The sequence below is a fragment of the Oryctolagus cuniculus genome, chromosome 8 (genome assembly GCF_051225735.1).
Source record: "Oryctolagus cuniculus isolate XC-2025 breed Fujian yellow rabbit chromosome 8, ASM5122573v1, whole genome shotgun sequence".
In the NCBI taxonomy this organism is placed as follows: Eukaryota; Metazoa; Chordata; class Mammalia; order Lagomorpha; family Leporidae; genus Oryctolagus; species Oryctolagus cuniculus.
In genome coordinates, this window is record NC_142874.1 from 140731950 (window position 1) to 140754292 (window position 22343).

Sequence of the window (22343 nt, forward strand, 5' to 3'; positions counted from 1 at the left end):
CATACACAGCCTCACATATACACATGTACACATTCACACACATATACATCCTCACATATACATATGTACACACACATGCTCATGCACACATTCACACATATACATCACACATACACACATACACAAACACACATGTACACACACAACCTGATATACAGTCACATATATAGTCACACACCCTCACACACATACATGTTCACACATACAACATATGCACATACTTATACATGCACATACATGCTCACACACAACCTGTTATGTACACATATACATATTCACACACATCCTCACACACACAACCTCACATATACACCTACATAGTCACACATGCGCACATACATACACACACATTCACACACAGACACACACATGTTCACACACGTACACACAATGTGATTTATACAGTCACATACACAGCCGCACACATACAACCTCACATGTACAGTTATACATTCACACATGCACACACATACACACATGTACATGTGCTCACACATACACATACATTCACACATACACACTTTTACACTTACACATACTTCACCTACACAGTCACACACATGTGCTCACACACATGCACACACACATATTCACACATACACACATTCACACACATACACTTAAACACACACTCATACACAACACACAGTCCAGTGGGTGTACACACACACACACAACCATACAGTTCGCTAAGTAAATAGATTTTTGCCCTTACTCTACGACGGTCTGTTATTTAAAAATTTCGTCTTTGGAGCTGAGGCCCGGTGAGGGAGCTGCCTTTCCCTGTGTCTCTCCCGTCTCGTTGGCGAGCACTCAGGGAAGGAAGCCTCTGGAGAGGAGGCGGCAGAGGCCCTGGGCAGTGAGACGTGCTCGGAGCTGCCTGCCGTGGGGACACAGCCCCTCCCTCCTCCCTGCCTTCCAGCGGGAGGTCGCGAGTGCCCTGGTAACGAGTGAAGATCAGACAGGGCCTCCCGGTGCTCCCTCTCTGTTGGGAACACACAGACACGAGCAGAGCTTGGAAGGAGACAGACCTGCCTGGAGCGCGGGGGCATGCGTGCCTCCCTCTCCTGCCGGGTCCCAGCTCAGAGACGTTTTGTGCTGCACAACAAGGCACTGTTGATTTTGCTCAGTAGCAATCAGGGCAGAGCGGTTCTTGCTGGAGTGTGGTGTACTTGGAATCCTCTTTTTAATTAGTTAATTTTTAAGATTATTTATTTATTTGAAAGGCAAAGTTGCAGAGAGGCAGAGGCAGAGAGAGGTCTTCCATTTGCTGGTTCACTCCCCAAATAGTCACAATGGCTGGAGCTGAGCCAATCTGAAGCCAAGAGCCAGGAGCATCTTCCAGGCCTCCCACACGGGTGCAGGGGCATCTTCTGCTTTCTGAGGCCATAGCTGAGAGCTGGATCAGAGGTGGAGCAGCCGGGTCTCGAGTCAGTGCCCGTTTGGGATGCTGACACTGTAGGAGGTGGCTTTATCTGCTATGCCACAGCACTGCCCCTCCCTCTCTTTTATTTTTAAACATTCTTTTAAAGGTCTATTTATTTAAAAGGCAGACTTAGAGAGAAAGAGAAATCTTCCATCTCCTGGTTCACTCCTCAGGAGTCTGGGCCAGGCCAAAGCCAGGAGCCGGGAGCTTCATCCAGGTCTCCCGCGTGGGTGGCAGGGGCCCATCCTCTGCTGCTTTCCCAGGTACATTAGCAGGGAGTTGCATCTGAAGTGGAGCAGCTGGGACTTGAACCAGCATCCATCAGCGATTCTAGCATTGCAGGCAGTGGCTTAACCTGCCGGGCCACAATGCCAGCCCCCCTTGGAGTCCTTCAGGAGAACAGGTTGGGGTTCCTGCTGTGTGACGGGGAAGATGCTGGCTGCCTTCCTGATCCCTGGCAGATGGTTGCCTCTGAGCGTCCTGTCGAGCGGGCATTTCAGCTCTTGCCTGCAGACGCCACTGGCCCAGGTGCCTGGGACGAGTCTGTCTTCGTGGTTTGTAGCATGTGCGTGGGGTAGAGTGACCTTTTTCTCCTGGGTGGTTCTGTCCATGGCCTGGGTTCCTAACATGCCATTTTCGGTCTCCCTGAGGTTTTACAGTCACAGGGCCTGGAAGAAGTTGAATGAACTTGTGCCAGCGTTAGTGGCAGAAGCATGAGGGCAAAGGCATGATTTGGTGAGAATTTGGAGTTAGGGAGGGCGGCTGCTCCCCCACACTTCCAGCCGATTCCTGAGCCCTCAGGAGGGCCAGCAGCACTGGCCATAGCTTCCAGATCCGCCAGCCAGGTCACAGGCTGAGTGCTTAGGTACGATTTCGGCCTGTGGGGGAACTGATTTTCAGAGGAATGTAACCCCCATTTGTGTCCCCGTGTGGTTTTTTCCCCTGGAAGGATGTGCATGTTGGAATGTGGAACTGGTGAGGGCAGGGTGTATGCACTGGGCAGTATTCAGGCCGGGAAGGTGAGCTTGGAGTGGCCTCTGAACACCTGGGGACATCATTCCGTTCCATCTGTTGGGCTGTCAAAGCTGGTGTTCCACCCACCCCACCCCCCATTTAAAAAGTAGTTATTTTGTTTATTTGAAAAGCAGAGAGAGAGACACAGAGAGATCTTGTATTCTCTGGTTCACTCCCCAAGTGCCTGCGACAACTGGGGCTGGGCCAGGTTGAAGCCTGGATCTAGGAACTCTGGCTTGTTCTCCCACATGCATGGCAGGGACCCAGTCACTTGAGCCATCACCTGCTGCCTCCCGGAGTGTGTGCCAGCAGAGTGGGGACTGGAGCCCAGGCACTCCAGTGTGGGGTGTGGGCGTCCCAAGAGATATCTTAGCTGCTGTGTCAGACACCTGTTTCTCCTCCCTCAGATGCAAGCTGGACTGATCTCCTGCTCGCAGGCGCAGGTAAAGAAAGAGAAGCCACCAGGTGCTGTCTCGCGGAGAGTCCTGGGTTGTGGTGGTGGCTTTGAGAGAGAGAGAGAGAGAGAGAGAGAGAGAGAAAGAGAGGAGGGAGGGAGGGGGAGCACAGGAGGGAGACCCTGGGGACAGGTGATGTCAGCTGGGTCTCGCGCTGTTTTTCTCTGAGATCAAGGGGAAGGGATGATTGTGATCTTTCTGGGGCCCTTTGAAGGTTTACTCTGGTTTGCATTCTTGGAGACTTGGCTTTGAAGTTAGAATTATAAATCTTGAGCATCGTGTCTCTCGGGACGTGATGCTCCTGTCTTCATCTGTTGTAGTCACTTTGGAGAATCATGCTTGGCACTGTGGGATTGGGATTAGCCTCCTGCTGTGCCTCCCAGGGGGCTCTGGGTGTTTGCCTGGACTTCTGTCCCGAGGAGCCGTGTCAGTGCTGGGATGCCCAGACACCATCCAGAGAGGCTGCTGGCTCTGATTCTAACGCTGTCAAGCCTCAGGCGGTGTCCTGAGCAAGGGTTGTCCTCTGTGATGGGAGGAGGCTGGGAAAGAAAGAAAGATTTTGGCTTTTGTTTCAGACAGTTCAGGAACAGCCTCAGGCCAAATCCGAGCCACAGTGGAGTTGATGTCAGTGATCCGCGCGTGGCTCCCGTGGCTGCTTTGCCTGCGTGCGCCTGTGTCTTCCACACTCTCCGTGTCCTGATGCCACTTGCCCGTCCTCTGCCTTCCTCCTGGTAAAATTCCCAGTGTCCCACAGACAGGGAAGTCAGGCGAACGGTAGGGAAAGGCCTTCTAACTCTCTTGATTGAAAAAAATTAATCTCCTGTAAGAAATTCCTGCTCTACTTACTCTGAGAACCCCCCGCCCTGTGCTTTCACAGGCGCAGCCTTTGCCACGTGCTTATCTCGTGGTTTCTCTGATCTGGGTTTCAGTTTTGGTTATTTTTGATATGTGGTATTTTCTGGTACCTGTCATAGAAGCCTAACTCGTGACTCTTATTTAAGTGAAAGGCAAAATTACAAACACAAAGAGATTTTCCAACTGCTGGTTCACTCCCCAAATGGCCACAACAGCCAGGGCTGGGCCAAGAGAAGCCAGGAGCCTGACTCTCCATCCGGGTCTCCCACATGGTTGGCCGAGGCCCAAGCACTTGGGCCATCCTCTGCTGCCTTCCCAGGTGCATTAGCAGGGAGCTGGATTAGAAGTGGAGCACTTGGGACTTGAACTGGTGGCTCATACGGGATGCTGGCATCGCAGGCAGCGACTTAACCTCCTGCGCCACAGCATGGGCCCCGCTCGGTGGTACTTGAACTGCGTGTTTCAGAATCACCCGAGGAAGTTGGTGAAAATGGAGATCAAGGAACCTCAGTGTGTGTTCAGGAGTCTCCGTGGGCCTGGGCATCCAGGCCTGTTTTAATGAACATTCCAGTGGTTCCGAGACCACCCAGGTTTGAGCACCACACCTGTAGGCCGTTGCTCCTTGCACAGGGCCTCTGGACTGGGACTCAGGAGAAAAGCGGACGCTCAGGTCTGTCCTAGGAGCTCACCAGGGTTCTCGTTTGGATATGTCCCTGGGTGTTGCAGGTGCACCTCGAGAAGCGCCGGAAGGCAGCTCTTGGCTCTGGCGGTGCCTCAGGCCTTCTGGGGGGCTTGTAAGACAGCAATGCCTGCGTCGCACTGGGGGGCTCTACTGAGGGGAGAGGGGAAGGAGGTGGGGCTGAGGTTGTCACTGCGATCGTTGACCAAGCTCCCCGGGTGATTCTGATGAGCCGTGCCCTGGCTTTAGAACAGAGCTTCCGGGGGCTGGCACGGTGGTGTAGCGGGTAAAGCCACCGCCTGCAGTGCTGGCATCCCATACGGGCACCTGTTCGAGTCCCGGCTGCTCCACTTCTGATCCAGCTCTCTGCTATGGCCTGGGAAAGCAGTGGGGCACCCACATGGGAGACCCGGAGGAAGCTCCTGGCCCAGCCCCGGCCGTTGGTGGCCATTTGGGAAATGAACCATCAGAAAGAAGACCTCCTCCCCAGCCCCTGCCCCCTTAACTCTGCCCTTCAAATAAATACTATAATCTTTAAAAAAGGAAAGTTCCTGGACTTCAGCTGCCCACGTTTGTCGTCACAGCGGTCTGGTGTGACGGATGTGCCTGCGCTGCCTCAGTTCACTGCCGCCCCAGCCCCTTTCTCTAACTGCCTCCTTGTCCAGTTCTCAACTCACGGATGCCCAAGAGCACCACCCTGTCTGTTGCACGGGCTTCTGGCCGGCTGGGGCTCATCGGGGCTGTGGTTGTTTGTAAATCAGCTCCTTTTAAAGATGGATTTATTTAGTCGAAAGTCAGAGTACAGAGAGAGAGAAATCTTCCATCCACTGGTCACTCCTCAGATGGCCCCAATGGCCTGGGTTGGGCCCGGCCAATGCCAGGAGCCAGGAGCTTCTTCCAGGTCTCCTGCATGGTTGCCTCAGGGGCCCAAGCACTTGGACTGTCTTCTGCTGCTTTCCCAGGCATGCTAGGAGAGAGCTGGACTGGAAGTGGAACAGCTGGGACATGAACCGGCGCCCATATAGGATGCTGGCGCTGTAGGCAGCAGCTTTACCCACTGACACCACAGCGCCGGCCCCGAGATCGGCCATTTAAATTGGGTTCTCACCTTTGCTGCATTTCGGCCTCTCTGGATCCATAAACCCTTCAGAGAGTGTTTGCCGAGAAACCAGAATGAGTGCACCCTGTTGGACTCCTTCCCCAAGGCTGGGCTTTCCCGGCTGTGGACCCTTTCGCTTGGTGAGAGGCAGACACTCCGAGGATGATCTCCTTCGCCACTCGCCCTCTCCCCATTCCCCTCTCCACCCTGCTGCGTGCTGTGCACCCAGGCAGGAGCCCACAGCCGTCACTGGCCGACGTCCCCGGCCGACGTCCCCATGCAGCCGTGTGCAGCTGCACCGAAATCCGAGTGTCGAGGGGAGGTGCAGCCTCCGTGATTTCCCGCCCCTCCGACACCTTCCATTGACTCCTGCCGGGTCCTGTTTCCGAAGAGCACCGTCTGACTAGGACTTGGCCCTGAGGAGACCTGCCTGGGGCCCCGAGCCACGCAGCTGCCGAGCACTTGAGACTGGTGGCTCGCTGCAGCCGTGGTTCCGCTGCACCTGCGTGACCCTGCCGAGCTCTGTGGCATCCCTCTCTGTTGTTCCCTCTCTGAGAACCTCCCGTGGACGTAGCCCCTTGGGGAAACCTCTTACATCACCCAAGTTCAAGTTCACTTCCTCTTCCTCTGGGCTCATCCCGCTCTAGTCTTTGCTTATTCGTCCATTTAGCCGGCGTGCGTTCTTGAGGGTGGCTGGGGATGAGGCTGTGAGACACCCAAGGAGGAGCCCTGCATGGTGAGCGCCCAGGGGCACTCAGCACTGTGGGGAAACAGCCTGCGCAGATGCCCCGGGCAGGCAGAGCCCTGAAGGGGAAGGCATGGGGTGCAGGGGAGCAGGTCAGAAGAGGGCACCGGAGAGAGCTGACCACAGCCTGCAGCAGTGTGGGTTTGCTCCTGAGTGCACAGGAAGCCGTTGGGTTCAAGTCGAAGCTGCCCGGGCGGCTGGTGCTGTTGGGTCGCTGGTGCAGGTCTGTTAGACCGTGAGCCATGGGGGGCGGTCACTCCGAGTCCCGAGGTCCTAGCACGGCAGACGTGTGGGCGTTGAGCGAAGGACCATCTGCGTTACCTCTTGACGTGTTCTGTGTGAGCGGTGGCGTCCTCGGCACTGTTTAAGCGACGGCGTCTGTTTAGCCTGATTGTTCTGGCGCCGGGCACTCGTGCACAGGGAAACGTCACCGGCTCTTCAAGTCTGCCAGGGATCGTCATTTCCTGGATGCTGTCCTCAGCATCGAAGCAGGAGCCTGGTAGAGTCTCGGTGACCAGAACGGAAGGCAAAGCCGTGACGTTTAAAAACAAAGGCTCAGGCCGGCACCGCGGCTCCCTAGGCTAATCCTCTGCCTTGTGGCACCGGCACACCGGGTTCTAGTCCCAGTCGGGGCGCTGGATTCTGTCCCGGTTGCCCCTCTTCCAGGCCAGCTCTCTGCTGTGGCCAGGGAGTGCAGTGGAGGATGGCCCAAGTGCTTGGGCCCTGCACCCCATGGGAGACCAGGAGAAGCACCTGGCTCCTGCCAGCGGATCAGCGCGGTGCACCGGCCGCGGCGGCCATTGGAGGGTGAACCAATGGCAAAAGGAAGACCTTTCTGGCAAAAGGAAGACCTTTCTCACAAAAGGAAGACCTTTCTCTTTGTCTCTCTCACTGTCCACTCTGCCTGTCAAAAAAAAACCCAAAAAACAAAGGCTCAGTAAGTAGCGGAAAACCTCGTGGTTTTTCTCAGAGAGAGAGAGAGAGAAAGGGAGGGAGGGAGGGAGGGAAAAAGAGAAAGAGAAAGAGAAAGAGAGATCTATCTTACATCCACTGGTTCATGCCCCAGATGGCCACCATAGCCAGGCCAAAGCCAGGGGCCAGGAGCTTCCTCCGGCTCTCCCAGTGGGTGCAGAGGCCAAGCACTTGGGCCATCTTCCGCTGCTTTTCCCGGCTATTAGCAGGGAGCTGCTTCAGAAGAGGAGCCGCCGGGACTCCAGCCAGTGCCCGTGGGGAATGGCCCCTATCGCTTGCATTTTACCTGCGGTTTCTTTCAACCTAGGAGCATCACCATGGGCTTTTACTGTAGGCAGTATTTTTCTATTGTAATTCTTAGTTTCCAGCTCGCAGGGGTTCTGTGAAATCCTGAGTTTCTTCCTCTGTGTGTGTGTGTGTGTGTGTGTCTGCAAGATAAAGTTGAATGTGAAAACCTCCCATGGGTTGTTTTACCCGACTTGGTGCCGGCCCCAGTGCACCACAGCCCGGGCCTTGCCAGGGCTCTTTTCCGAGTGCCTCTGTTCCCACTCGGGAAAGGGCAGATGGCGGTTCCAGTGTGAGCCCCCAGCGCGTGTGGCCGTTTTTAATGACGATGTCTTTGCCTACAGAGACTTCAGCAACACGGAGACGCTGTGCAGCGAGCAGAAGTACTATTGTGAGACGTGCTGCAGCAAGCAGGAGGCCCAGAAGAGGTGCGTGTGGGTTTGGCTCAGGGCTGCCGGGCTGGCGAGCCGGCCCCGCCGTGCAGGGCGTCGGGCTTGGCCTGGGCTCTCAGCTCCGCGGGCCTGAGGCCAGCCGGGTCAAAGTGCTACAGAGTGCTGGCCTTGCAGAATCAGTCATCACGTAGCTCTCTGCTCATTCCCCCACTCAGCAAGGCCTGGCTGCCGGCCTGCGGCCTGCACTGGTGGGCAGGTGGGACCCGCACGTTCTCACGAGCTGCTCCGTGATGGAATACCTGTGTAGATCAGCTGGGCCCCGTCGGCGGGGCTTCAGAGTCCGGGTGGTGCAGGGCGGCCCGTGGTGAGCCAGGAGCCTGTGTGTGCCTGGCTGCGTGTCTCTCTCTGTCTCCTCACTTAGCTGCCGGATTCGTCACGGCTGAGCTGATCTTAATCACTCCCAGGGCCCTCACCTCTGACCTCCACAATTGGATTAAGTTTCCAGCCTCTCAGGGCCATTGACCTAAGGCAGGGGTTTCAACTCCTGCCTGTGTTCAGGGACAAAGTCATATGCAGAACCCAGCACTGGGATTAAAGGTAGATGACGGAAGGGACCTGGCACGGGACGCACGGCCACTGCCCAGTATGGTCGCTGACGTCACTTAGCACAGCAGACTTACTTCGAGACGGTCAGTCAGTCGTTCAAAAGCATCACGAGGGCATGGAGATAAGGACTCCCCACCAGCCACACTTCCTGGACGGTCTGACCACTTGTTTCCCATACGAGTATTCACCAAGAAGCCAAGCACGTGGACACGTCGATCCTCCTTGGAGCCATTACTCTGAGTGAAATTTATCTTCCCGGAGGTTCGGGAGCGGGCAGGGGGCCTAGCAGGGGTCAGGCCCAGGCCTGGGTAGAAATCGTTTCTCTGCCTCCTTCCCCAGCCCTGCACCTGGGCCTGTGTACTTGGCCTTGTCGCATCAGTCGCCTCGGTCGTGGAGCAGTAGGTGGCCTTTGTTAGTGGACAGGGAGGGGAAGGTGCTTCCCCTCCCTGTCCTGACTTCCTAGGGGAGGGGTGTCAAAGCTCTCCGTGTGCACGTGTTTGGGAACTGCTGCACGGAACAGAAGAGACCCCGGCGCTTCCTGTGCTGCAGGAGCGCTCAGGGCGTCGGCATCTGCTGAGCCTCGGGGACTCAGTCGGCTGCACAAACCTCCAAGGGTTTACGGCACCAGCGAACACTTGAGCTGGGCCCGGTAGCCCCAAGAGAACCCCTGTGTCTTATAAACGAGGAAGCTGAGAGCTGGAGAAGGGGTTGACTTTCCCAGGGTGGGAGGAGTGGGACGAGCGTGGTGTCCGATGCCAAGGACCGCCTCCCGCCAGGCTTCGGTCTGTCATCCCATCCACACCCTGCCACTGGTCTCCTTCCTCACTGCCATTCACTGACTTAGTGCATTTCTTATTTGTTTATTTGAAAGGCAGAGAGAGACAGACAGACATGGAGAGGCTGCCACCTGCCAGGTCACTCCTCAAATGCCTGCTGCAGCTGGGGCTGGGCTGGGACCAAAGCCAGGAGCTGGGTGTCCCATGTGATTGGCAGGGACTCAATTATTATTATTTTATTTTATTTTTTTACTTTTGACAGGCAGAGTTAGTGTGAGAGAGAGAGAGAGAGACAGAGAGAAAGGTCTTCCTTCTTTTGGTTCACCCCTCAAATGGCCGCTACTGCCGGTGCGCTGCGCTGATCCGAAGTCAGGAGCCAGGTGCTTCTCCTGGTCTCCCATGCAGGTGCAGGACCCAAGCACTTGGGCCATCCTCCACTGCACTCCCGGTCCACAGCAGAGAGCTGGCCTGGAAGAGGGGCAACCGGGACAGAATCCGGTGCCCCGACCGGGACTAGAACCTGGGGTGCCAGTGCCGCAGGCGGAGGATTAGCCTAGTGAGCCATGGCGCCGGGCAAGGGACCCAATTATTTGAGCCTTCGTCACTGCTTTCCCGGGTCTGCATTAGCAGGAAGCTGGGGACTGAATCCAGGTGCTCCGGTGTGGGATGCGTCTGACCCAGGGTCTTCCCCACCAGCCCAGACGCCTCCCTCCTGACTGCTTCCTGCCTTCCTCTCGATTACTGTAGGGATGTGCTGTCCTAGTTGGCTTCCTGTCTGGGAAGCAGAGAGCAACTGTGCATCGTACTCTTAGTGTACCCACTGTGGCCTGGCTCCTGTGGCCGGGCCCTCTCTCCCTGTCACACACACACACACACACACACACACACAAACACACTCTCACACACACTCATACACTCACACTCTCACATACACACACTCACACACACATACACACACACACTCTCACACAGTGTCTTGCTTTACTCTCGCCGGCAGTGCTGTGGTTGGCCTAGGAGCTGCGAGAAGTCCGCTCTGTGGAATGAGCCGCCTCTCTCCCTGGGAGCTTGGGGTGTTTGCGCGCCCTTGTGCCGGAGACGCGTCTTCTGTCCCCCTCACTGCCGCTGGGAGCCCCTGACTTCCCGTTTTGTGGTTTCCAGGATGCGCGTCAAAAAGCTGCCCATGATCCTGGCGCTGCACCTGAAGCGGTTCAAGTACATGGAGCAGCTGCACAGGTACACCAAGCTCTCCTACCGCGTCGTCTTCCCCCTGGAACTGCGGCTCTTCAACACGTCCAGCGACGCTGTGAACCTGGACCGCATGTATGACCTGGTGGCCGTGGTCGTCCACTGTGGCAGGTACACCCAGCTGCACCCTCAGTACCTCGTACTCGAGAGGCAGGGAGAGCTCCCATCTCAGGCCAGGGCTCCAGCCTGGGCCGCAGGGACCCAGCTCCTTGAAGCATCAGTGCAGCCTCCCAGCGTCTGCATTAGCAGGAAACTGGCTGGGGTCTGGGGCCAGGGCGGGGAGTCGAACCCAGAGACTCCGATGTGGGGGGCAGACATGTTAACAGCCACAGTGCATGCTCACTTCCCCCATACTCTTACTGGTTACCTTAGGCATACCTAGAGAACTTACCAAATGGGTAGCATTACAGCAGGGTTTGTCTATAGAAGGTTTACCATAAGGGAAGTAGTTCAGTAAGCCTCCGTTGGATGGAAATGATCCTGATGAATTTGAAGGACTATGGAGAGATGAACACTCATGGTTGGAGTCTAGTTGTTGTTGTGTTTTTTTTTTTTTTTTTTTTTTTTTTTTTTAATTTGACAGAGTTATAGACAGAGAGAAAGATCTTCCTTCTGTTGGTTCACTCCCCAAATGGCCGCTACGGCCGGCACTGCACCTATCCGAAGCCAGGAGCCAGGAGCTTCCTCCTGGTCTCCCATGTGGGTGCAGGGCCCAAGCACTTGGGCCATCCTCCACTGCCCTCCTGGGCCACAGCAGAGAGCTGGACTGGAAGAGGAGCAGCTGGGACTAGAACTCGGTGTCCATATGGGATGCCGGTGCCACAGGTGGAGGATTAACCAAGTAAGCCATGGCGCCGGCCCCTGGAGTCTAGATTTTTAAGAAAGAGCTAAGTTGTTTGTATGGTGTGATCCAGAGTGTTTTAAGACGCGTGAATAAAGACTGGAGGCAGGGACCAGCGCTGTGGTGGCAGCGGGTTAACTCCCCATCTGCAACGCCGGCATCCTTACGGACACCGGTTTGAGTCCCGGCTGCTCCACTTCTGATCCAGATCCCTGCTAATGCACCTGGAAAAGTGCAAGATGGCCCAAGTGCTTGGGCCCCTGCTTCCTTGTGGGAGACCTGGAAGAGGCTCTGGGCTCCTGACTTCAGCCTGGTCCAGCCTCGGCTAATGTGGTCATTTGGGAAGAGAACCAGCAGATGGAAGACCTCTCTCTCTCTTCTTTTCCTCCTCTCTCTATAACTCAGCCTTTCAAATAATAATAATAATAACAACAACAAAAACAACAACAACAACTGGAAGCAATAGATTAATAATATGGCATTTTGAATGATTACAATATCTTAAAAAATTAAAATTTTCAGTTCTTTCTCAAAATTCTGTAATCAGTATTTAATCATGAAAAGAATAAGAGAGGCTGGCACTGTGGGTTAAAGCCTGAAGTGTCAGCATCCCATATGGGCACCGGTTCTAGTCCCGGCTGCTCCACTTCCCATCCAGCTCTCTGCTGTGGCCTGGGAAAGCAGTAGAAGATGGCCCAAGTCCTTGGGCCCCTGCACCCACGTGGGAGGCCCGTAAGAAGCTCCTGGCTCCTGGCTTCAGATCGGTGCAGCTCTGGCTGTTGCAGCCAGTTGGGGTAGTGAACCAGCGGATGGAAGATCTGTCTGTCTGTCTGTTTCTCTCTCTCTCTCTCTCTCTCTCTGCCTCTCCTCTCACTGTGTAACTCTGACTTTCAAATAAAATAAATAAATCCTAAAAAAAAAAAAGAATAAGAGAGCAAACCTCTAGATGTGGAGAAGCAGCATGTTTTGAGCAGCATGTTTTGAGAGAGAGACAGAGAGATCATTCACGGGGTGGTTCAGTCCCCAAATGCCTGCAAGAACTGGGGCTTGGGCAGGCAGAAGCCAGGAGCCCAGAACTCTGTCCAGGGCTCCCACGTGGGCAGCAGGGGCCCAAACACCCGGGCCATCTTGTGCTGCTTTCCCAGGCGCATTAGCGGGGCACGGGATTGGACGTGAAGCAGCTGGGACCGGGACCGGTGCTCTGATATGATATGGCTGCGTCAAAAGTGGCGGCTTACCCTGCTGGCTACAAAACCTGGCCCTGAGCAAATTCAACAATTCTGAAATTAATTAAAATTAAATAAATTAAATACTGAGAATTGTATTCTGTTATTCTTTGCCCAGCTGGGAAGGGTTTATGTTCTGCCTGCCCTTGGTTGTGCTCAGGGAATGTGTAGACCAAGTTCTTCCCTCCCTCCGTGTGCCTGGATGGGGGTGTTGGGGTGGAGTGGGGGCACCATCGCCAGGAGGAGCCGGGAAGGGGAGTCTGATCCCTTGTTTCTCTACTGCTGGGCTGCAGAGCCTCAGAGCCGGTCCACATGTCCGGCACCTCCTGTGCCTCTTGGCTTGAAGCCACTGGCCTTTTCTTGGTTCTCGACTGTTAGTTATTGGTCAGTTCTCAGCCAGCTGCGTTCCCCGTTCATAGTCCTAGCTACTGTCCTGGGGGGATGCAGGAGTCTGGCTGCGAGCACTGGCTGCCGCCCCTCACTGGGCAGGGTTGGAGGAGGTCCTGGGGTGCCAGGACCTGGGTGCGTGGTGGTGGCTGTGTGGACAGGCCAGGCGGGCCGGGGGCTGGGTGGTGGCCACAGAAGCACTCAGATGCACAGGGCACTTGACGACCTGCACGTCTCCCATACCTGGGAGGACAGGTGAGGGCCAGGGGAGGCTGGGTTCTGGAATCGTTCGACTCTGTAATGGTCACGAGGGCCAGGAAGCCCTGGCGGGCAGCATGGTGTAAGTCAGTGCCAAGTCACACATCCTGCCAGCTAGGATTTCTTTCTTTCTTTCTTTCTTTTTTTTCTTCCAATATTTATTTATTTATTTGAGAGGTAGAGAGGGAAAGCGATCTTCCTTCCGCTGGTTCACTTCCTAAAAAAATAGCTCCAATGGCTGGGGCTGGGCCAGGCTGAAGCCAGGAACCAAGAGACTACATCCGGGTCTCCCACATGGGTGGCAGGGCGCCAAGCACTTGGGTCATCTCCAGTGCTTTCCCAGGTGTGTTAGCAGGGAGCTGGATTGGAATTGGAGCAGCCAGGACAGGAGCCCACCCTCTGCTGTGGGGTACAGGTGTAGGAAGCAGGGGCTTAACTCGCTGCGCCACAGCCCAGCCCCAAGCCGGGATGCTCTAAACTCCTGCTGGAGAGACAGGTGGTGTGGATAGCTCCCAGCTGCCTGGGCTCCGTGCCAGCGATGAGGAACGCACAGCGTGGGGCCCTGCCCTCGGGAAGCTTGGTCCGCACTGAACCGGTGGAGTTTGGGAGCAAAGCGAAGGAGTAGCCTGGGCCGGAGTGGATCCCTGACCTCCCCCGTGTGTGAAGGGGTCAGGTGGGGGCGGGACTTGTCCTCAGCGGCGCTGTCCTGGGTAGCAGCTCTGGGTCCAGCATTACAGCCCCTCAGCTGTGCAGGTGCACACAGCTCCATCCGTTGTCCCGTCCGCTGTTGGCGCAGCCTGTGCCTTTTACGTCAGTGCCTGCAGCTTGTTCACGGAGCCCGCTCCTGAAATCCCCCCTTCCCTGCCCGCGGGCTGCACAGCCTCTCCGGTCCTCCCCGCTCCACTGCCCCCGCTCACTTGGCCTCCTTGCTGTTCCCTGTTCTGGAAACTTCTGTCTTGAGCCATGTGGCCTATGTCCCCCCAACCCCCCGTCCCTATCTTCTGGAAAATTCCTGCCGCTCGGGTCCCACGTTGTCAGCCGGGCTGCGTGCCACCTCACGTGAGATGCTGCCGCCCCCGTCGCCCTGGCCCCGTGTGCTCCTCTTCGGGGCACTCGCCAGCACTTGAACCTGTCCCTGCCTGTACTTTGTGCCTGTCCACCCCCCGCCCAGGTGTCCTGGGCTGGCGTCCAGAGTAGCCTAGGAGCTCGGGGAGCCTGTGAGGCTCATGGTTCTGGAGGTTGGAAGTCCAGGATCCAGAGGCACGTCTGGTGGGAGCCCTCTTGGTGTGCGGTGAGAGGCAGCACATGCGTCACACACGCGTGAGAGCGAGCGCAGGGCTGGGCGCACTTCTAGCAAGCCCACTCTCGCCAGAAGGAGGCGGCAGAGCCACCTCCACACACCGCTGCCCTGGGGATTCAGTTCCCAGCCCGCGCACCTGTGGGGCATGTTCGCACCGTGGCACCGAGGCCCGGGGCGTGGGGGTCATCTGTTTACCACTTCTTTCCCTGACACCCAGAGTAGGGCCCCGCACGTAGCAGGTATGCGGTCATCGTTTGTTAATTTTTGCCGAATCGGACGCTGTTTTCCCACTGGACTATGCCAGCTGGGCCCCGAGCCTGGGTGCCCTTCCCCGCGCTGAGGGCCTGGACAGGAGCTCCACCCAGTTCTTTATCCCCACGGTGGCCCCACCCTGGAGCTGAGCGGAGCTCGGTAGGAGATCCGCACTCCGGTGGTGACCTCCCGTTCCTTCTTTTCCAGCGGTCCTAATCGTGGCCATTACATCACCATCGTGAAAAGTCACGGCTTCTGGCTCCTGTTTGACGACGACATCGTGGAGGTCGGTGTGCGTGGGGGGCGGGTCTGCGTGGACGCCTTCCAACACGGTCCCGTTGGCCCCTAGCCTGAGCGCTCCCCTCAAAACCAAATCGTGTCCATCTCCATTCTCCAAGGGATGGAGGAGGTTCAGGAACAGTACCTATCTTTATTTATTTTAACAGGTAGAGTTAGACAGAGAGAGAGACAGAGAGCAAGGTCTTCCTTTTTCCATTGGTTCACCCCCCAAGTGGTTGTTACGGCTGGTGCACTGTGCTGATCTGAAGCCAGGAGCCAGGTGCTTCTCCTGGTCTCCCATGCCGGTGCAGGGCCCAAGGACCTGGGCCATCTGCCACTGCACTCCTGGGCCACAGCAGAGAGCTGGACTGGAAGAGGAGCAACCAGGACAGAATCCGGCACCCCAACTGGGACTAGAATCCGGGGTGCCGGCGCCGCAGGCGGAGGATTAGCCTAGTGAGCTGCGGTGCTGGCCCAGTGCATATCCTTAAAAAACTGTGCATGGTTTCCAAACAGCTCTTTGCACCAATATAAACTTACCCTTTAATTCCATTTCCCATGAACTCTTTGAAGTTCCCTTGCTTGGAAGTCCTGTTCTCTCTGGTGCAGGAAGACTTCACAGTCCTGTTAAAATTCCTTTACTACAACGGAATTCGGAATTTTCTCGTATCGGTTATTGTTTAAAATATGTTTTTTTCCAATGGTTGGACTTGGAGATGTCTGTATTATACCAAAGCATTCCGTGTATTGCTTTTGTTGTCAAGGAATGCGAGCTGGAGTGAATTCTGTACGCAGAGATGGGATCTGCTTTAACCTGTGAGGGCAGCAGTTTTGGCAGAATGAAGTTAAAGGAAACAGGATGAGGCACTCTGCTGACCTGAAATCCCAAGGCCTCCGATTCTGCAGGGTGCCTGCCTGCACTTGGCCGTGGGCAGGTGCAAGTGTGGCTGCCCCCAGCGCCCCAGCACCTCCGCCACGTCTGTGGGATGATCCACTCGCCCTTGACGTGTCTGATGTTAGCACAGTGCTTCCTCCTGTTGCTGTGGGGCTCGTGTTAAGTGCGTGTCTGATTTTGTTTCTCCTTCATTGCAGAAAATAGACGCCCAAGCTATTGAAGAATTCTATGGCCTGACGTCAGATATATCAAAGAATTCAGAGTCCGGATATATTTTATTCTATCAGTCACGAGAATAACTGTAGGGGCCGTGGGAGCAAGGCAGCGGGGCAGCCTGCCGGCCCTGGGACCTGGACCCCGTCTGACCGTCCTCCTCCGCCGCCGCGGCCGCCCAGGGCCTGGCCACATTGGCCTCTGCCCCTTTGTTCTCCACGCAGCACCACCCTTGGTTTAGTTTTAGTGTGAAGCCGAGTTCACGGCGACCAGAGTGCCGTCACTTTTCTTTGGATAGCAGTTGCTGATTTTCACGCGGGGTGAGTGTCGCGCCACGTGTTCCGTCTGGTGGAGTCGGGGCGCCCTTCCTGCGAGTGTTGCAGTCTGTTTCGGGGGATTTGCTAGAGTTCCTTGCTGGCCCCCGGGACCCCCTTCCAGTGCATTCCAGAAACGTGTCCCTGGAAACAGTGCTGCCCGCGCTCCTGACAGCAGGGCCCCAGACTTGGGTGGAGGTGTGCGTTGTAAGACTGTTGCGCTCTGTTTGTGCGAGGGAAGGCTTAGCTAAGCAGCGGGTGACCCACGGGGCACGGGGAAGAGCAAGGCCTCTTGGGGTAGCGGGGCACTGTCCACACGGGAATTCCAAGGCCGGGGAGCGGGGAGCCCAGGGCAGGCAAAGCCAGGAGGGCGTTTTTGCGCATAGTTGCTTTCCTCTCCTTTCTACCAAAAGCGAGTTGGAGGATGGTGGCCCCACTTTTCCTCCGTGAGGCCCCGTGAGCTGGAGCTCCACAGTGTCCTGCCCCCGGCGAGCTCCGTGGGACGTCTTTGCCGTCCTGCTGATGGCGCAGGGCGGAGGCAGCACGTGGTGCAGCCCAGCCCTGCCGGGCACAGCCCTCGCCGCGCACTGCAGCTTCTCTGGGTGATGGGGGAGTGCCGGGGCCGACGGGCACCCTGGCTGCAGGCCATCCTGGAGCTGGCGACGCGGGAAGGTGGCCGAGGAGGGGTCCCCAGGCTGGTGGATGAAGGCACCCAGGGGCGGTTTCTTTGGCCCGGACTCCCTGAAGGCGTGAGAAGACCCTCATCTCAGCGCAGTTCCTTTTCCTTTTTTCACTTTTGTTATGTATGTATTTATTCGAACATCTGAGGACTGGTACCTTTAATTCAGAGGGTCCGTTTGGCGTGGAGCTGGTTTTTGGTTTGCCACGCACCCCACGAGCTGTGGCTTCCTTGAGGAGGTCGGCTGGCCTCCACGTGCGGGGCCGTACTGTGAACGCACTGTTACCTGTCACGCGCGCGAACGGACGTGCAGACTTTGGGCAGACTTTGGGCGGAATGTGAACTCGAGAGCGAGATGTCCGTGGCCGTTTTGCAACCCCGAAGAGGATGATAGCACTTTACCCAGATGAAAACTGGATTTCTTATTTTTGAAATATCTTGAACTGTTGATTTCTCAGAACTTAAATACGCATGCCGACACTTCATTGGTTCCTACTTGAACTGAAGCGTTTCGCTTTTCACTGGAGAAGACAAAACAGGGTGCGCTTCACGTTCCTGTCTCATGCAAGTGGCAGAAATGTACGGTCTGGTTCCGAGGCAGGCTCATGTTCATGGGTGTTTTTGTCTCGTTTTTCCTCCACGAAGCATGTGCGGTAATCGCTTACCTGGGAGGTGAATCTTTCACGTCTAGAGAGGCACTTCCTGCAGGGGACGGCGATGTCTGTGCTGTCACCAACCCAGATGTCACAAAGCTTAGGAAAGCGACGGCTGAGCTCTAATAGATTTGGAACTGATTCATAACAAAAACTATTAAACTTATCTTTGCAACAACTCTCGCAGATAATTTATTAGGTGACTGTGTTTCGGTTGGAAGCCTGTGAGAGTGGTATTTAAATGCTAAGTCACAGGTTCAGTACAGCTTTTTTTTGGGGTTGGGGCACATGAGAAGAATTTTTGCGATGACTTAAGTGATTCTTTGAGTAGAAAGAGTCGGTTAAAATTCCGTGTCCGTGGGTAGATCCTGGGAAGAAGAGTAAAGCGGTTGTGTGAGGTTGGACAAGGCCAGAACACATTTCTCCACTCTCAGCTTTTTAAAACCCGAGCTGTGTGGCAGCTCCACGCCCTTCTTCCTCAGCAAACACTGGGCAGCTACCTTCCCCTCCCAGGCATCGCTCTCCACGGAGGGGACAGCACACAAACACGGGGCTGGTTTGCATTCCTTACTGCTAGCGCAGAGCGGGGGACGGCGGGCAGATGGCCGCTCCAGGCCACCAGAAAGCACAAGGCTCAGCTGCAGGCCTGCAGGAGTGCAGAGCTGTGGCTGCGGGGTGTTCTCCAAGAGAAGACATTGCTGCTTCATTGGTTGCTTACTGCATTAGCCCCTAGGTTGTGGTACAGTATGCTGGAGTGTCATTCCCCCAAGAGCGAATCCCAGCCCAGCGCCCGCGGCCGGGCTGCCCACTCCGTGAGTTTTCCACTCCCGGGCTGCAAGAAGTGGACGGGTTTGGAGGGAGTGAAGGACCGACCTGCAGGCTGTCCACTCGGGTGGGAAGCCAGGCCTGCTGTATGGTGGATTTAAGGGAAATGGGGAGAAGGGAAGAGACGGCAGCGGCCCCCTGCATTTCTTCCGTGGCCAGGCCTGACAGTGGACGGTGTGTCGTCGGAGCGGAGGGCTTCTTTGAGCAGAGCTTTATCGCAGGCGGACGTTGTCTGTAAGCGCTGCATTTGGTCAGCCTTGTCTCTTCATGTGTGTTACGGTGTTGTGCACTAAATGTTTTGCCCTCGTTTGCTATTCAGTGGTCAAGGCGTTTATCAGCACTGTGGGGAGGGACTCATGCAAACGGCGTGGGTCGGGAAGTTCTCGCCTGCTTTTCTGCCTGATTAAATTTCTCTCTCCTAGCATCACATTAATTTATTTTTGGCTTCCATTTCTGTATAAAAAATAGTTACTGTATTTGTGCAGCATTTATTTGGTTTTGTTACTAAAAATATGTAGTTTTTATTTAAGATAATCTGTACCTTTTTTTAATGTAACCAATTCAAGCACTTTAAGCAATAATGTCAATCTTGTGAAATTTCAATCAGTTGAACACCCTGCCTCTAAAATTGTTTGCAAAAAAAAATAAAAAAAATTAAAAAATAAAGTAGGAATTCCCTTCCTGGAGAATCATGCCTGGGTCCTGCCGTGCAGGTGGACTTGAACTCCTGTTGATCAGGTAGGGGCCGGTGCCCAGGTCGGCATCATCCCAAACTTGATTCAAAGCGCTAGAAACACGAAGAACGTTCGGGCACTGGACATACACACGCGTGCTGACTGCCAGTGTTGATAAAGTCAGTGTTGCAGATAACTCGTCATCTTTTAAGTGGCAACGATGAATAGAATTAACCCAGAAACTGGCCTCTGGGGAATAACACGACTGAGAGTGTGGGGGCGGGGGCCGGGGGATGTGGGGGTGGTGAGTAGACATTGTGATGGATCCCGTCCCTGAGCCTGCATGTGAGTATTCTTACCAGTTAAGGGACGGAAGATCCATTTCCCAGGTAACAAAGGGGCGTCCAGCCTGGGCCTCTGGTTTCTGGTCGGAGGACGTGGCCCCTGCTGGACGCTTGAGGCTGTGTCTGGGGTGTGGGGACCCCTAACTCAGAATCCCTGGTCGGGTGCCCAGCACCCCTCCCCAAGGGGCAGAGCGCAGGGCTGTGGTCTCAGAGCGAACCCCGCAGCTCTCACCGTGAGCGCTGCTCTCCCTGGCCGGCCTGTGGACAGAAGATGTCAGCTGAGTCTGAGCCTGTGCCCCGCTGTGGCACTGAAAGCCCACAGACCAGGAGCAGTGAGTCTCCCAGCCCCTGGCCCTGTCTTGCACGGTGCAGCTGAACCTGACCGAGCTGTTGGAAAGTCCTCCCTGACTGACACGGGGGCCACAGACTGAGATGTGTTTTGCTCTTTTGGGCCTCATTTTTCTCCATCTGTTAAATGGGTTTACAGGACAGGCCTGTCGCTGCCAAGTCGCTACCCATGTGACACGATTTCTGGGGAAGGAGATCCGTTCTTTGTCCCTGTACCCTTCCTCCCTTCATCGATGCTTACGGTGCCTCGAGCAGGGAATGAAGCCCTGTCCCCGTTGTCTTGGCAGGGAATGAAGCCCTGTCCCTGTTGTCTGCTATTGCATTGCCCTGAGATACAGGGGCTTGCTAAGGCAGTTTCTATATTTTTGATCTGGGCGTGGTGCTAAAAACAAACCACTCTGCTTTTCCCGGCGGTGCTTCAGGTGGAGGGGTCTGTCCTGCCGTGCCCTGGGCGTTGACACGAGGGGGAGCGGTGAGAGGAGGAGGAAGAGGCTCGGTGTGCATAAGTGAATTGGCTGTTGAGCCTTGGATCCTGTCCTCAACTCCCTCATTATCTATGTGCACGTTCCGCATTCCCCCAAAGGCAAACGCATTCGGGCCTCAAGCAGGCAGGTGCAGGCCCCGGACCTGTGCTCTAGGGTGAGCCCGGCCTCCTTTGCCCCTTGGAGCCCCAGTTTCTTGCCTGCCTGTTTGTGGGGTGGCCTCCTGCCTTTCACCTCCTTCTGGGGATGACTCAGTTTCGATAACGAAGTGTAAATGTGTTGGTGGCAGCAGCGGACTTCAAGGTCTGACCTCCATTAACGGAGTACAGGGGTGGGCATGGGGTGCAGAGGTTGAAGCCGCCAGTGGGGACTCCTGCATCCCAGGTCAAAGTGCCAGTTCCAGGGAGTCCCGGCCGCTCCGCCTCTGACCCAGCTCCCTGCTAGTGTGCCTGGGAAGCAGTGGGTGATGGCCCACGTGCTTGAGTTTCTGCCACTCATGTGGGAAGCCTGCCGGAGTTCCAGACCCCTGGCTTCAGCCTAGCCCAGCACCGTGTATTGCAGTGCTCGCTCGCTCGCTCGCTCGCTCTCTCCCTTTCAAATAAGTAAATAAGCTTTTTTTGTGGGTGAGTATATTCAAAGTCCTAACAGTGGATTTTGGGCCATCTTCGCTGCTTTTCTAGGCTCATTAGCAGGGAGCTGGATCGAAGCGGAGCAGCCGGGACTTGACCTGGCGCTCAGATGGGCCCCCGGCATTGCTGGCAGCAGCTTCACCCACGGCGTCACAGCGCTGGCCCCCTCACGGCAGATTGTGCCAGACGGCGCAGTTGTTATTTCCGACGGCGTGCTTGCGTTTTTACCCCTGGACTGGAGCCTGTGTGGATGTAGCGGAGTAAGTCAGGGAATGAGTGTGAACTCTACGACTCGCGGCCTTACTGGCCAAGCTGTGTTCCCTGTCTTTAAGTTCCTGTGCTGTAGAGCACTTTGAACAAAAAGGATTTCCAGTGTTCTGCTCCTTCCCCACACGAGCACAGAAAAGTATTTGTTAGACGCCTTGGGGGTCTCACTGTCCTCCTGGATCAGGCATCCAGGTGGTGTGGAGTCCACAGGCTGCCCACGGGAAGGCGGGCGCCGCAGCTGAGGGCTGGAGTCCTGTGTCCTTACCCCCACGCAGCAGTAGGCCGGGGCGCGGAACAGAAAGCTGAGTCCTCCTCCCTTGGGAAGCAGCAAGGTAACGAGCTGCTGTGCCCCCGTGTCCTGCGTGGGACCTCACGGCCCGAGGTTCATGCACCTGCCGGGGAGAACGTGCCATGCCAAGACGGCTGAAGATTCACGCGAGCGAATGAAGAGTGAGCCGTGGAAGCCTCCTCAGCACGCAGAGCCCGGCTGGAGACGGGCTTCTGTGCCCAGGAGGTGACCAGCACGCCGCGTGAAGGAGACGCCACTGCCTCCCTCTCTTGGGGACCACAGTGTGCGAGAACTCCATGGAAAGAGACAATTCTGTCGGCTACCCCAAGTCCCAGAGGCTCCCACCCTCCCCAGAGCACAGACCGCAGCTTTGTGGGCGGTGTGTGCCACGTGGACTTGGGCGGCTCCTGCAGAGGTGGGGGCGGGGAGGAGAAGAGAGAGGAAGTTGCTTTCGGGGCCTTTCGCCGGGGGACTTGGTCTTATGTCCTTGGAGGACTTCGTAGAGGTTTGCAAAGCCGGAGCTGGCCACGGAAGCTGCCCTGGGTGAGAGCTGTGTAGGAGAAGGGGCAGGTGAGCCCCAGAGGGAAAGGGGAATGAGGTTCAGACTCCTGTTGCCGCTTGGCCTCAGCCTTGGGCCTC

At 55.9% G+C, this 22343-nt stretch overlaps 1 protein-coding gene across 4 annotated transcripts in view; it reads left to right on the forward strand.

Moving 5' to 3' along the window:
• The window catches only part of USP46 (ubiquitin specific peptidase 46), a 65840-nt gene extending 46503 nt beyond the window's left edge, over positions 1-19337 (forward strand). For all 4 annotated transcript variants that reach the window (XM_089302815.1, XM_070048124.2, XM_070048123.2 and 1 more), the window contains 4 exons: positions 7875-7958; positions 10463-10660; positions 15021-15099; positions 16185-19337. In XM_089302815.1, the coding sequence (XP_089158941.1) occupies positions 7875-7958; positions 10463-10660; positions 15021-15099; positions 16185-16286 (463 nt within the window). In that variant the 3' untranslated portion in view covers positions 16287-19337. The remainder of the gene's footprint in view (positions 1-7874; positions 7959-10462; positions 10661-15020; positions 15100-16184) is intronic.
• The last annotated feature ends 3006 nt before the right edge of the window (positions 19338-22343 follow it).